This window comes from Achroia grisella, unplaced genomic scaffold (genome assembly GCF_030625045.1).
Source record: "Achroia grisella isolate CSIRO2021 unplaced genomic scaffold, CSIRO_AGI_Agris_v1 utg52091, whole genome shotgun sequence".
Lineage (NCBI taxonomy): Eukaryota > Metazoa > Arthropoda > Insecta > Lepidoptera > Pyralidae > Achroia > Achroia grisella.
This window is the reverse complement of record NW_026712912.1, coordinates 43,346-60,387: the sequence shown is the minus strand read 5'-3', so window position 1 is coordinate 60,387 and position 17,042 is coordinate 43,346. Positions and strand designations below refer to the sequence as shown.

Below are 17,042 nucleotides of genomic sequence, written 5' to 3'. Positions count from 1 at the left end.
TACTACATTATGGCTACAGTAACTTAATAATGTCTAGCTAGTATTTCAAGAATAATAGTCTATCTAATCTAAATATTTATAGAAATCAGTCTGGAGTAACGGACTCCAGATCCAACCTCAATACTTGTTATTTTTTGGACGGGAATCTTTTCTTTTGTAACAACGTTACTGAGCGAATAAAGAGAAGACGCAACGGCGGATCCAGGGGGAGCGTCATGGAGGTCATGGAGGTCATGGGAGTCATGGGGGCGTCATGACTCCTCCCCTTAGCCCAGGACTTAGGTAGACCACTAATTGAACTAAAAAATAATGAAACAGCAATTTTTTTTGCACGATCGGAGTGTTGGTGCAGTAGTATTAATTATAATTAAACATTGTTACTTAAAACATAACAGTTAAAGTACTATAACACTAAAAGCAAAATAGGTATTTTCAAAATACTTTTTCAAACTAAATTACCCTTTGAGTTTTTGTCCAAACCTCAGATATTTTATTTATTTTAGGTATATCAATCATTACATAGTATAGTATAGTATAGTATAAAACAAAGTCGCTGTCGCATCTAACAAGTACATAAATAAAGAAAGAAGACTTTTTGGCTCTGAATATATTTCAAAAATCAATTACTTGTGTTAATCAATTTATATACTCGTTCTTATTTCATAGTACTTGTTTTGATCCGAATATATACAGATACCGTAACGGTCTATTAATTATGAATTTATTATACCTAACCTAGATATTTTATTTTGACAAAACTCCGTGTAGTAGTAGTATCCGATAAGGGTATGCGAACCCTAAGTATTATTTCAAAATGACCAGTAATTTCGAAGAAATAAGCCTTTGAATTTAGAATTTTGATTTTAATAAGCCTTTGAATCAATTTACCAAACCGACGCTCAAGGTTCGATTCCCGCCACCTATTTTTTTTTGTTATTTTTTTTTCTTTATTCTAATTTTAAATTAACTATTTTAATAATTAAATGAATTTAATCGAACAAAACGTTGTTAAGTATTCAATTAATTTTAATTTACATTACCTATTGTACTTTCTAAATTGTAAAGCAGCTAACAATTATAGTAAGATCTTATAAATAACTAACACAACAAGTAAAACATTTTAAATGTATTTTCTTTATTATTACAAATATTTTTTATGCATAATATAATAGTTAATATCACTTAAAATTTATTTAATACTTAACAACGATTTTATCGATTAAATTAATTTAAATATAACCCATAAATGTATAAATATTATATATAAATAAATACATAATGATCTGATAATCAAATTATAAGTACAGTCTCAAATTGAAAGTAAGAAAAACAGAAAATATAGAGAGAACTATAGGGATATAACAGAAAGATGTGAAAATTGGAGAAGGACAGTAAAAAAGTTACAAATTTAAATAATGTTGCCGCAATTTCTGTTTAAATGAATTTATTACATTATTATATATATTAGGCATACGACTAGCCTTATGACTGTTACTTTTTTTTTAATCTATACATCTATACATGTAAATAAAATTGGAGTGTCTGTTTGCAATATTGAAATAACCGTTTTTACTACTTGCATATGAATATAAATACGGTATACACCAAAATAACATATTTTACAAGTTTTGTCTGTCTGTCCGTTTGTTCCGGCTAATCTCTGAAATGGCTGGACTGATTTTGACGGGACTTTTTTTGGCAGGTAGCTGATGTAATAAGGCTACTACCTAGTAACTTAGGCTACTTTTATTTTAGAAAAATAAAGTTAAAAACCACGTGGACGAAGTCGCGTGTACAGCTAGTTGTCGGTAGTCTAACGATTTAGCTAGCACACTGTTTGATTCCTGCTTGGTGGTCGAGGGTTCGATTCCTCGCACGCTGCAAACATTTGTATTCATGAGTATGATTGTTTGTAACGGTCTGGGTGTTTTCTATGTAGGTATAGATGATATATATGTATTTACGAAGAAAAATCTTTGTATTTATATGAGTACCCATAACATAATCTTCAGCTAGCTTAACTTGGGTCTAGATGAAGCTGTGTAAATTGTCCTGAGATTACTATTATTACTATAATAAATCTTTTCAAATCAGCCGATGTTTATTTTTGCCATAATACGTGCTGTTACCATGTGATAATATTACTTACGTACTTATTAAACTATTAACTTATTATTAAATTATTAACTATTTATACTGTTTTAAATGTGATGCGTTCATTATTTATATTTCCTTTGAATTAAAGACAAATGTATATATATATATACATTTATATAAACTTGCACACTTAGTTGATCCAGCCACGATCCGTAGATATTGCTGATTCCACTGTCTCTCTCTTTCTATCACTATCTTTGTATTCTAATATGCGATGTTGCCGTTCCGGCCGAGACCATGCGTTGTTGCCAAATGTATTCGTCGATAGTAGTAGATACCTATACTCGATATATATTTTTTCAACAATTTCCTGCAATAGTGAATCCGTATCGGCAATTTTTTTTAAATGCACAAAGATTTTTTTGGCTCTGAATATATTTAAAAATCATTTACTTGTGTGTTGATAAATTTATATACTAGTACATGAAGTACCTAATACTTGTTTTGATTTGAATAGGTAGCGATATTATGAATTTATTATACGTAATCTAAAGATTTTGACGAAATAAAAGTAATTAGTTATCTGTTAACCTTGACTTCATGCTGGCACCAGTATTATCAGATGATGAACATACTCTTCGAAAACTTACAGCAGAAATATCGTGTTTGGACTCATTAGATAGGTCTCGATGAATAGAGTTTAAAAAACTTAAAATAAATGGTAAATTAGAAATAATGTATAAATACCCCTTACGTAAAATTCAACCACTTTAAACTTAATAATAATAATAATTAGGAAAAGAGAAAAGCTATACATGCACTGAAAGTAATTGATGCCTTCCACACAATATTTTCAGTATTAAACAACTCTGTTTGTTCAGTAAAAGTGTAAATACACTGGTAACCTTTAATCATATTTTATATGCAAACATTACATATACAAACCCTAAAGTTTTATTTCAGAATAGCCAGTAGTTTTCAAGAAATAAGTCTTTGAAATTGTACGTGTAACTTATATATATGTATACTAGTTTTTTCACCATAACAAACAACACCAATATGGCCTAGTTAGTAGTTTACCTGTGTACCAATTAATAATAATAGTAATCTCAGGACAATTCACACAGCTTCATCTAGACCCAAGTTAAGTTAGCTGAAGATTATGTTATGGGTACTAGACAACTGATATAAATACAAAGATTTTTTTCGTAAATACATATATATTATCTATACATAGAAAACACCCAGACCGTTACAAACTATCATACTCATGAATACAAATGTTTGCAGCGTGCGAGGAATCGAACCCTCGACCACCAAGCAGGAATCAAAGCAGTGTGCTAGCTAAATCGCTAGACTACCGACAACTAGCTGTACACGCGACTTCGTCCGCGTGGAATTTAACTTCTTATATTTTAGAAAAATAAAGTTAAATTCCACACGGACGAAATCCCGTGTACAGCTAGTCATCAATAAAAAACACGTAGGTATCTCTAATATATTATACACTAGCTGTTCCCGCGACTTCGTCCACGTGGTTTTTAACTTTATTTTTCTAAAATAAAAGTAGCCTAAGTTACTAGGTAGTAGCCTTATTACATCAGCTACCTGCCAAAAAAAGTCCCGTCAAAATCGGTCCAACCATTTCAGAGATTAGCTGGAACAAACAGACAGACGGATAAAAATTGTAAAATATGTTATTTTGGTGTATGTACCGTATTTATATTCATATGCAAGTAGTAAAAAACGGTTATTTCAATATTACAAACAACAGGCTTCAACATTCTCAAGTACCACAAAAAAGATGTTTTTATTAAAAACAAGCTGTTCCCGCGACTTCGTCCGCGTGGAATTTAACTTTATTTTTCTAAAATAAAAGTAACCTAAGTTACTCCTTATAAATCAGCTACCTGCCAAAAAAGTACCGTCAAAATCGGTCCAGCCATTTCAGAGATTAGCCGGAACAAACAGACCGACAAACAGACAGACAAAAATTATAAAAATTGTTATTTTGGTATATGTACCTTATATATATTCATATGCATGTAGTAAAAAACGGTTATTTCAATATTACAAACAAACACTCCAATTTTTATTAAATGTATAGATGTATAGATTATTATTTATTTATTTATTTATTCATCCAAAATAATACAAATTGTGTAGGATAACGTAATAGTAACATTACAGTAAAATTTTGTCAACAACATAATAGCAACTTAAACATTAAATCTCGGTATATCTATAGACTAGCTGGCCCCAGCGCCTTCGTCCGCGTGAAATTTTATTTTATTTTTCTAAAATAACAGTAGCGTAAGTTACTCCTTATTACATCAGCTACTTGCCAAAAAAAGTCCCGTCAAAATCGGTCCAGCTATTTCAGAGATTAGCCGGAACAAACAGACAGACAGACAGACAAAACTTGTAAAATATACCGTATTTATATTCATATGCAAGTAGTAAAAAACGGTTATTTCAATATTACAAACAGACACTCCAATTTTATTTACATGTATAGATGTATAGATTAAAAAAAAAGTAACAGTCATAAGGCTAGTCGTATGCCTAATATATATAATAATGTAATAAATTCATTTAAACAGAAATTGCGGCAACATTATTTAAATTTGTAACTTTTTTACTGTCCTTCTTCTTTTTTCACATCTTTCTGTTATATTCCTATAGTTCTCTCTATATTTTCTGTTTTTCTTACTTTCAATTTGAGACTGTACTTATAATTTGATTATCGGATCATTATGTATTTATTTATACATTTATGGGTTATATATTTATGTATGTATATTGTTATTTTTTTATAGAAATGTATATTTTGCTTTGTATTTATATATCTTTTTTTGACATTTCTTATTTATATTAGTGCACCGCCAATAATCTTTCGCTGCACCACTCATGGTTGCCTGGTAAATAACGCGGCAAAATATTAAGTCCGCCACATGTACAATTTTTTTTGTGCATTAAAGTTAAATAAATAAAAAAAATACAATACTGTTTAATGAAAATGCGTATTGTCTAGTGCTTTGAGATGTATCAAAATAAGGTCAACAAAAAAGTCCGTGATGGTATATGTCTATCTCTTAAGGATAACCAACAATAACCATTTTTTATCTTTTACATTTTACGGGAATTTTTTTTATCGTATGTTTCCCTTAAAATCATGTAAACTATGTTATTATGTCATAATCTAAAGAAATAATAAATAATTTTATAGTGACATATCCACTATAAAATACCAAAAAGTAGCAATGTAATTCGTTACGCGCGAATCAGCTGTTATAAGGTCAAAGGTCGGTGCACTCCGCGTTGATAAATAGTGCTTCTCTGGATGTCTTTAAGAGAAAATGGCAGTATGTACGTGTATATGTACAAGTCCTTAAGTGTTAAGTTTTTCAAATGTACAATAAAGAAGAAATATTTTTAAGTACAGTACTTACGTACATTAATATAATACCTACTTTTTACTTGTATCTATTGTCATCAAAATTAAATTATAAGTTCTTAACTTGACCACGACTATGTGACCCTCTCTTGGCGCCAAAACGAGTGAAAAAATGAACAGCATACGACGACGACGCATACCTATAGAGTGGAGCAACTGCTTATTCAGTTTTATTCAACTATTTAGTCCCTCCACCGTTAATGAATGGAGGCGGATATTACAATGTATGTAGCATTGCGAATATAAAATATCTAGATTAGGTATAATAAATTCATAATTGATAGTCCGTTACGGTATCAGAGCCAAAAAGTCTTCTTTCTTCATTTATGTACTGTTAGATGCGACATCGACTTTGTTTTATACTACACTATGTAATAATTGATATACCTAAAATAAATAAAATATCTGAGGTTTGGACAAAAATTCAAAAGGTACTTTATTTTGAAAAAGTATTTTGAAAATACCTATTTTGCATTTAGTATTTGAAATACAAAACATAAAACTATTTTTGTTTTTAGAGTGACATTTCTATGAATTCACTGTCGATAGCGAGCGGTGCGATGGAAAAAGATAACCGTTTATAAAAATATAATAAATAGCCCTGGACAATTAACACAGACTGATACTGAACTGATATAAATAGATATTTTTATTTTGTAAATACATATAAAACACCCAGACCGATGAAAACAATCGATGACCGATGAGTACAAAGGTTTGCACCGTGCGAGAAATCGAACCCGCGACCATCGGATGTAAAGCGGTGTGACCACCGAGGCAGTCGAAATATATAAATAATCTTATGAATTTCATTTATTCTAATTTGTTTGTGTGCGCGGGGTGCGGTGTACGGTGCTCCCCCTGCCTCCACCGTTGCTGGAGCTTGCATGTATGGAGCATTGCGAATATAAAATATCTAGATTAGTAAATTCATAATTGATAGACCGTTACGGTATCTATATATATTCGGATTAAAATAAGTATCGCAGTAAGGACCAGTATATAAAGTGATCAACACAATTAACTGATTTTTGAAATATATATACAGAGCCAAAAAGTCTTTGTGTATTCAAAAAATATCTAATTTGTTTGTGTGCGCGGGGTGCGGTGTACGGTGCAGGGGGGACCCTGCCTCCACCGTTGCTGGAGCTTGCATGTATGGAGCATTGCGAATATAAAATATCTACATTAGTAAATTAATAAAGTCATAATTGATAGACCGTTACGGTATCTATATATATTCGGATGAAAGTAAGTATCGCAGTAAGGACGAGTATATAAAGTGATCAACATAATTAATTGATTTTTGGAATATATTCAGAGCCAAAAAGTCTTTGTGTATACCAAAAATTTAGCCGTTCGGAGCCATTCAGTCACGAATTATTAGTAAAAAAAGTGTCGAGTATATCGTACTATCGACGAATATATATGGCCGCATCGCAAAATAGAATGCGACGTTGCCATACCGCCTGAGATATACGCGATAGGAGTCAAGTTATTCAGTGCAAAAGGTGGAATCGGCAAGTGTTTAGGTTGTGGCGTGATCAACAAAGTGCCCAAAGAGGTGTTTATATATATATATATATATATATATCTTATAAAAAAGTGTCTGTAATATAGATACAGTGAACAATATGATCACATTTCCATATAATATTACATTATTTCATATACCAAAATATTTATTTTTATTTATATGTAAGTTTATAATAATTATATAGGTAATATTATGTATTATTATTTACCTACAATAATTAAAAATTTAATACATTTAATTAACATATGAAAATTTTATATCAGGAAAAATATGGAAGTTATATTGGTGCATAAACAGAATACATCGTCTGCCTTAATTACATGTGCCTCTTCTCATTATTGTTACAATGATCTGACTGCACTTCTACCACGGAATCCAAAGGTATATAATTATATTAATTTAATGATCAAAAAGAAAACTTCATAAGAGAATTATTGAACATTTTGTATTCTTTTAGTATTTTTCTTGTATTTAAGTAAACATAAATAGTTAATTTTAATTTACTTCCTTTTAATGCAAATCAGATTAGTCAAACAGAAGAAGAGGAAGAGCCGCCCACCTGTGAGATGGAAGTTACTAATTTACCTGTAGACCATCCTCCTGAAAGAGTGTCTCGAAGACTAAGGAGGTTGGCAGATAATTGTGGTGGAAAAGTATTGAGGGTCACTGCGAATACTGCTGTCCTGAGGTTTCCAACGCCAGACCATGCTTCCAGGTATGTTTGCTAATCTCTCTCCGCCATTTAATCTATCTTCCTCATTGGTGTTTTAATTTCAATATTTAAGTGATGGACACACTTCATGTTGAAATACTGTTGTGATAAGATAATAAAGTGAACTATATGTAATAGTAGACTGAAATTAACTGGAACCGTTTAGTCTCTCTTTAAAACTCTTTAAAAGCATCCTGAGAATATTGAAGTTTTAAAATGATACCTTCTATTAATAGATTTGTGCTTATATGCTATAACTGGCCACTGGTCTGACTCTAATCTTTATTGATACTGCTATTATTTGATTTAAACTGTCCCTCGGTCGAGGAACCTAGACAGGAAGACTACAAAGAAGAAGTGTTACAATTTCACGGGGTGAAATTGTAACACAGTATTGTGCTAATAGACACCTGAAGATTATTGATTTTATTATTATTTAGTAGAATTATAGTTTAAACTTTGTTTAAAAAAATAGACTATAATATTTTATGACAAATAGAATTTGAGAGTAACAAAAGTTATGATGTGAGCTATCGTTCCGATTCATATATTTTTGTATGCAATTCGAATGGCAAACAAGCTCAAGGCCCACCTGATTGTAAATGGTAACCGTCGTCTATATTCTCATTCTTTATCGTCTACTTCTTGGGAACGATTCTTGAATAGGTAATTATATGGTACGACTTTTCGCAGTCCAGGAAAAACAAAATGTAACACAAAGCGAATATGAAGTCACAATGCGAGTGAGCGAATGCATTGCGATATTTCTTTATCTTAAGCAGTAGGTGAAATCATGTTGTAAGGCTAGTTAGCACTCAATCTTCAGATTATAGTATTGTGTATCATCGTTACATGGACTATATTTACCTATTAGTATATCATTGAATGGTTTGTATGCGTAGCAGTAACAGATAAGCATGCATTGACATTGAGGAAAAATATTGCGTACTTGTATAACTAGTCTCTATAAAATGTATATAGCCAAGATTATAATTTTCCATATTTAGGTTTTTCCATATTTTATTGCTAAAATTCTATAATTTCACTAATGGATACACATATTTCCTCAGGTATCCTCAGGGTACACGTATTTGACAGAATTAGCCGTAAGGACTAGCCAAGCGAAAAACCAGATATATAGAATGGCTTTCAGCAAAAAGAAAAATTTTATACAAATAAATAAAATTTAAGTGTCTTTATCTAGTATATAGAGATTGGTATCATCATATAAACAGCTTATCACTAAAAACAAAAAAAAAATGTCAGATTGTTTGATCTTGCTAATGTCTGGATATCAGTGAGTCTCAAGATCAAACAAATTTGGACCTATTTTGACGGGACTTTCACTTCCAGATAGCCAATGTCATGAGGAAGTTATGTTGGGCTACTTTATTAGATATATATTTATATGGGGTTAGTGGTAACGGGTTATATAGTAAACTTGGGTGAAACCACAGTGATCAATTTAACATTTTTTTTATTATAAAATTGAATGATACACATTTTATAATTTTGCGTCACATCAAAAATTTTATTTATTGTGACTCATTTAGTATGGACAGGCTTTATACCTATCGATTAAAAAGGATATGTTTAACGAGACTAAATGTTTAAAATTGGTGAAAATATGACGTAACTCACTGTAGCATTATCAATACAGAGCATTTTATATTTGAAAGTCGGAAAATTATGGTTGAAATATATCAAGTTGTAAAATTTACTCTTATTAAAAAAAACCTAAAAAATTTTGGTATGTACTTATACGAAGTCAGATTTTTTTTCTTTATTACGAGTATACTGTAATAATGTTATATTTTCATAAAATTGACAATGTTACATTGTGTCATAAGTTAGAATATATAATTCTATTATATGTTATTTGTTTGACCTTTATAGTAATTTCCGAACGTAATAAAAAAAAAGTGGGTACATTTGATTATTTGTTCTATTCCGTTATTTAATTGTTAATAAATTACCCTATAAAAGTGCGATATCCTAAAAGATTATCAGTTACATTTTAAATGTTCATTGCACCAACGGGCAGGCAGGCAGACAGTAATTTTCAACAAATTGTCTATTATAGTTTAAATATTAGCAATATTAAGTGTAATTTTAAAGATTTAATGATAAACGTTGTGGCTTTAAGTATATTACAATGTTGCTTTCTGGGTAAGTATTTTGTTTTCGTTCAAGTTAATATTCCGTATACAATTATTTCTTACAATAAATTACAAACGATGAAATATTTATCAAATCAAAAAAAATACTGTAAAATACCGGTTATCTGTTGTAATTTTACCATATTAACATACATTGACTATTAATATTTGATATCAAATTTACTACGTCATTGTCGTCCGTTATTTCAATCGCTTTACCTAATGACCTAGTTTCGTAGAAATATTATAAACTCTTATTAAACTCCATAAAGTATTGCTAAAAATTAACTATATAGGTCAGTAATATTCGTTCGTTTTGTAGTCTTGAAGTGATATAAGCGATTATTGCTTTTATAGTATAATATAACTTTAAATAAATAAAATTTAAGATAAATTGCATATCTGAGTAATAGGAATTCTATATCTAAATACCATTAATTTGCCGAGTTATTAGGAATGAACTAAAAACCGTTAATTGATACTCCCTTCTTTAAAATATAAAAAATTAAATATGTAAGAAATATAATTATACTACTATATGTATAAGTGGGAATATATTTGAAACTGTATTTATAAAGTTAATAGTCGTTCTGATTTCGTTGAGAATATACGAATTCGACGTGGCAAAAAACCGGTGTACTATCGTATGATAACGGTGTTTACTATCGACGGTTGGTAATTTAAATTATAACAATGGTGTCATATCAGTCTGATTCAAAACATGAATTCCATGTTCGCTTTAAGCCGGAATATTACAAACATTTTCAACAACCATTTTCGATCTGTAATTTAAAATGTTCATTAAATATTTTTATTATAGATCTATTACCATTGTCTTAGATAACTATAACAGTTTAAATTAAAATACGCACATAAAAGTATAAATATATACTTTTATGTGCGTATTTTAATTTAAAAATTATTATCTATATGCATGTTTTGCCTTTTTTATTTGCTTATAGTTACAGTTAGATATCTAAGTATATGAATAGCAAAACTTTTATGATAGTACTGTCATTAGTATAAATTAAATATAAAACATTTATCTGTAGTGTATTAGAGTGCCCACTCAACGGTTATGGCATTTTAAAAATAATGTGGGTAATATTATTTTTCAAATGTTATATTATCGTTAATAGTTACTATTTCGTTTCTAATATATATTCGGTAATATAAATTCAAATCATATTCCTAAATTACAATGGAAGTGATATATTTGATGTTCTGTAAATATGAATGAATCATTATAATAAGAATTTCGTATAGTTACAATTTCGTTTCGTATATTTTTTCTTTAATATAAATTCAAATCATATTATGTACTTAATATACAGGGTACGATATGTATTTGATGTTTTTAAACATGAATGAATAATTATAATATGAATTTCGTGTAGTGAAATTTAAACTTAGTATCTAATAACATGCTACAAAGGACAATTAATTGCTGCCTACTTTTATCAATGCATGATAACGATGGTACTGACTGACTTTTTTTTATTAATTTATGATGGAAAGAATAACATATTATTCCAAACAGGCATCAGTTATGGCAAAATGAAACTGATACATAATTTTAAATGAATCAATAAAATCAGTTCACAAAAGTGTGATAAATATATCGGCTAGGTTATATATTAATAAAATACTGTTGTTTATTGTAGATTTGCATTAACAATTGGTTGAGAAATCTATACATTATTAGAAATACGAAAGTGTGTTTGTTTGTCCATTTATTTATTACGTTTTCATAACAAAAGAGTTGAATCGATCTTAATGAAAGCCATAAACATATGTTGTACCACAACGAACATAGGATATCTTGCATTTATCGAAAAAGCTGTAGTTGCGGGTAATTATATAATAATATAGGATAATGTTTTATATGATTTCTGTGTTGTTTGAAACCCGGGATTGTTACAATTATTTTTATTATCTTTAAATTATGACGCCTATACACCAGTTATCCTATATAACTGAAACACGAAAAGAAATATCAGCTTTCTATGATTAAGTCTATCTTTACATATTATGAACTAAGTTTCCCGTCGCATCTTCCAGTATGGTCTTGATATCTTAATATCTCAAAAACTACTAATCGGATATTAGTGCGGTTTTCATCCATAAGGATTGATTTCAGTGGAAGCTTGTGTGTATAATTAATTATTTTTCTGTGAATTGGTTTATATTTACTGGAATTTCGACATGTTTACAAAAAGTCGCCAAGCAATTGGTGTTACTGATACATCCAAACCTGCCGTCACGACTGTATACCAGGTGGGATAGTCAGAGGGATTGATAACTGTCGATGTTGTGTTGAACGCAAAACTTCGTGGAACATTTCCCTTGGTATATTTCAATCTAACGTCGCAGGGGCCGTGCCCACCGTTATATAAATTAACTCGATATTTTTTTTTATTTTGTAGAGCACTAAAGCGCATGGATGGTGAAGATGTATTTGGTCGGAAAATAACTACCCGTTACGCACGAAGTGTGTTCCAGTCTGCGTATTCCAGTGATGAGGGATACGGTACTGCTCCCCCTACCCAGCCACCGCACAGAGCTGCATTCATGCCTCCAATTAATCAGGTTTGAAAAATAATTTAATATTAAATACCCATGTGACTCAAATCGACTTAGAATATTGGTAGCTGTAATGTTTTTTTATAATACATAGTAATATTACAGTGGGTTGCCAAATTAATAGGGACAGTCACGAAATATTCGTTTTTTGTAAAACATTGGTCTATAATTAATTAAAAACGTCACTTTAGGCTATAATTATATTTAATAATATCAGACACATATCTTATAATGAATTTAGACTATAATAATTTAATATTTGAACAACTAGAAAATATAAACAAGTATAATAAAAATGATGATGGGAAATTATTAGTATTTTGTCACATTTCCTTTTGCTTCTATCAGTGCTTGAATCCGCCTCGGCATACTTTCAATACACTGTTTAGCACTTTCTTTTATTTTGGGATTGTGAAACCATACATTTATTAATTTTTCAATTAGTTTTACTTTGGTAGTTATGATTTCCTTAGCAATTTCCGCCTTGGTAATTTCCCACAAGTTTTCTATGGGATTCATATCAGGAGAATTGCCAGGCCAAGGTAAAACTGGAATGTTGTGGTCTTCCAAAAATTTGGTTACACTCCTCGCTTTATGACATGGAGCTGAATCGTGCATAAACACGAATTCCTCTCCATTCGGGAACCATTCCTGAAGTTGCGGCAACAGGCGAGTTTCTAATACTTGCTTGTATTGGTCCTGTCTCATGGTTCCCTGGACGATATAGAGGCGCCCAACTCCTTTTGCGCTGATGACAGACCATACCATTATTTTTACAGGGTGTTTAATTCGTTCCACTATGCAATCAGGATGAAATTTCTCGCCTGGGCGCCGCCTCACGAAGTTACTTTTGTTGGCCAAAATTTCAAAAGTTGACTCGTCTGAGAAACATATCTAAAAAAATATAGAAACTATTTATAATTTTTGTAAATATGATTTTATATAACACAAATAAAATTAACCATAGAACTGACCTTATTCCAGTCTTCAACAGTTTTCAGGCGGTGCTCACGAGCCCAAGCAAGCCTTTTCTTTTTCATCGCCTCTGTTAATCAGGGTTTCTTAACTGGACGATGACCTGTCAGGCCTTCCTCTGCCAACCTTCGCTGTACAGTTCTTTTTGAAACACGTATTCCAGATTCCTGTACTATCTGAGTTAAAAATTCAGCACTTTTCTTTCTGTTTTGCAAGCAGATATCTCGAATTTTCCTATCGGAACGTGTTGTTGTGATACGTTTTCTGCCACATTTGCCTTTTCTTTTGGGCGAAAGTGGCTGATTTTGATCTAAATTTATTTTTATTTTATTGACGGCAGATTTCGATATCCCGGCCAGTTGTGCTATCATCCTCTGAGAGTGATTTGTGTGTAGGAGAAGGGTTTTAACCTCGGATTTTTTTCTCGGAGTCAAATCTACCCCTCGACCCATAGCCAAAGCTGAAAATATAAAAATAAATTAAAATTGTTCTAAAATCCGCTCCAAAATACTTTAATTTTAATTATAGTAAAATATTACTTACTTGCAGGTATTGATTATTTCACAAAACCACTAAAGAACTGTTTAAAAGAATAATTTACGTGTTTCACTTTTACACGTGTGAACGACTGTGTGTTTCTCCCGTCATTAAAATATATTTCCAAAATAAACAAATCTCTCAGCACTTGAAATTCACTTTGAATTTGAGTTATAGAGACAAGGTGAACATAAAAACATATCAGCAAAAAACTTTTACCACTTAAAAACGTAGTCAAGACCACTTGAAGAACAAAAATTATAAAAAATGTGACTGTCCCTATTAATTTGGCAACCCACTGTATAAATGTGGAAATTTATGAAGCTGATTTTTTTTTTACTTTTACTACTACTAATAACCCCAGTTAGCCTCTTTTTCCTACTAGTTCTTTTATGTCAAATACGTAATAGCCTATCTTAAATCGTCAAATTATATTTGACGATTTAAGATAGGCTTATCCTAGGATGTTAGTATATTTTTTATTATTCATTCTATAAAAATTTTTATTTAGTCTACTACTTCACTTTTTATGTACCTAGTTTATTAGAAATAGAAATAATCTTATTCAAATAAACTTAACATAAGCACTTTTGAATAGCCACATTTTTTTTATTCTACCGCTCATTCGGAATGCAAACTCATCATGAGAATAATGAGCAAGAAACTTGTGTGTTGCTCTTTTAAATAAATTATGTTCTAATTAGATTTACGTTAACAAGGACTAGGCATGCGACAATCAACATAGAATTGACAAACAAACTGATGGCTTAACTTTAGGCATTCTAGACTACGTCATATTTTATTTATAATGTAGCTGGTAATTTTCTTTTACATTAGCAATGTTATTCACCACGTGAGAAGCTTCCAAGCGTAAATTCCGTGGCCAACGATTGGGCATTGGCCTTACAACAACTGCCTGCGCCGACACCTCCGCCGCTCGACTTCTGCCCACCGCCTGCCCCCAAGCCCCGCAAAATCAGAGGCACCCATGGTTAGTCATTATTCAATCAGTTCCAAGATAGAAATTAGACCCATTCCATTCAACTGTATTTTACTTTATGTCATTACTAATTTCAATTAATCCTTCTGCAATATTTTATCGTTTTTTTTATTGCCTTATATAAATTTTGATATTTTAGTGAAAAATAGATTGCAAAATATTGCCATCGTTATTCCATAAACTCTATTAGTGTGTTACAACATTTTCTCAAATTAAGAAAGTTACTCGGACATTAAAGAACAGTACAATGAATAGATAGCAGTCACTGGAAAGCATATTATCGTAACGACACTAAAATGTGCTACCATATTAGTGCTTATCAAATTTTACACTTAAACTTACTTAATAAATAAATTGTTAATATCTCGTTCATATAACGTGTTAGAATTATATACGCAGTTTCAGTTGTAGGTATGTAAATTTTGATAAACTGTATTTCAATAACCCTCATTACCTATGTAACATTTTTTTTTAAATTAAATTATGTTATAATTTATGTTACCTAAATCTCTGAAAGTGCTCCATTCGAGCAAATATAACACTTTGAGTGTGGTTAGATAATATTAATTTGTATTGTGCGCAGGTTCAACTAATTTAGACCGCTCAGGTTGCTCATCCAGTAATAGCTGTGATGAGAGTCGTCGTGACAACAGCCAGAGCCGAGCGATGTCGCCGTGGAACTCGTCTGCGAGTTTCAGTGAGCAGAGTGAGGGTGATAGTGACAATGCTGAGCTCACCGTCTCCAACCTGCCCCCATTCGACCCTACTGTTTTACAGGTTATTATATTTCTCTTATTATGATTGCAACTTTTACTTTAAAACAAAATATGAAAAATCTAACTAACCCAACACACAAATCGAATTTATACTTTTAAAAAATCGCAATTTTGTTGTATTTCTTATGTCTCGCTATATATTTCATTATAATTGAACTGATATTAAGAATTCTTACTAAACTGAATAGAGGTTACTGTTGAACAACATAATTATTTTAAGACAAGTAGGATAAAAGATATAATTAAAATATATATACAATGTTCGTATCATTTTAAAATGTAGATTTCTATTTTATTGCAGGAAATGTTGACAATTCTCTTCGACCAATATGTGCCTGTTGTCCGGGTGTCGATCTGGGCGGCCGGGGAAGGTCCACTGGCGACAGTGGTACTCCGGTCAGAGTGGGATGCTCGATTGGCAATCGCCCGCATCCATAAGCGACGTCTCGACAACCAATGGACAGGTCGCAGGCTCGAACTGTCCTTAGGAAGGCCATCTCCTGCACCAAATCTAGATGTATTGCGTGCTAGGTTGCGCGCCATTTTACTAGATCAAAAGAATTATACTCTACCTCTATTACGTTTACGTGATGCTTATGCAAGCCGACACTGCTGCGCTCTAACAACCTCTGATATAGCAAAGGTGAAAGACACGGTCATAATACATGAAGGTTTTGGGAGAATGGTTCAGTTAATAGATCTAAATCCAGTGTCTAGCTCGGAGATGGAAGCAGCGCCCTGGAAGTGCCACATTCACACATCGATGAACACTGGACATGAGGATGGAAGTCGTATATTGCAACCAGTGTACATAGAGGTTGCCGCCTTAGCAAAGAATGTGCAATTGTTGTTAGAAAACCATGGAGGCGTTTTACCACTTCTAACGTGAGTAATTTTTTTTATATATTGTTTTTAATCTATCTAAGCTCTTATAATGTCAATATATTTTATACATGTCTATATTGATTTAACCGAGCATCGAACTTGAATTTTATTTACACATCGCATACTATTTTTTACATGATTGATATCTGTTTTTATTTGAAACCTCTTGTGATATCCTTTTTTATCTAGTTTGGATACTTAGGTCACGTGGAGCTGAAACTAACTTAAAACATTGCTAGCAATGGCACTAATTGTCTATTAATAGCAATTCACCCCCGCCCCCTCCCCCCAATATCTTTTCTTAAAAAAAATTGATTGTACATT

The 17,042-nt window shown here is 31.4% G+C and overlaps 1 protein-coding gene across 1 annotated transcript in view; it reads left to right on the top strand.

Annotated features, from left to right (window-relative positions):
* The window catches only part of LOC131847348 (meiosis regulator and mRNA stability factor 1-like), a 28,151-nt gene that overhangs the window by 2,314 nt on the left and 8,795 nt on the right, over positions 1-17,042 (top strand). Inside the window, 6 exon segments of the mRNA XM_059196917.1 lie at positions 7,355-7,472; positions 7,616-7,806; positions 12,389-12,551; positions 14,895-15,048; positions 15,641-15,834; positions 16,135-16,718. Coding sequence (XP_059052900.1) covers positions 7,355-7,472; positions 7,616-7,806; positions 12,389-12,551; positions 14,895-15,048; positions 15,641-15,834; positions 16,135-16,718 — 1,404 coding nt within the window.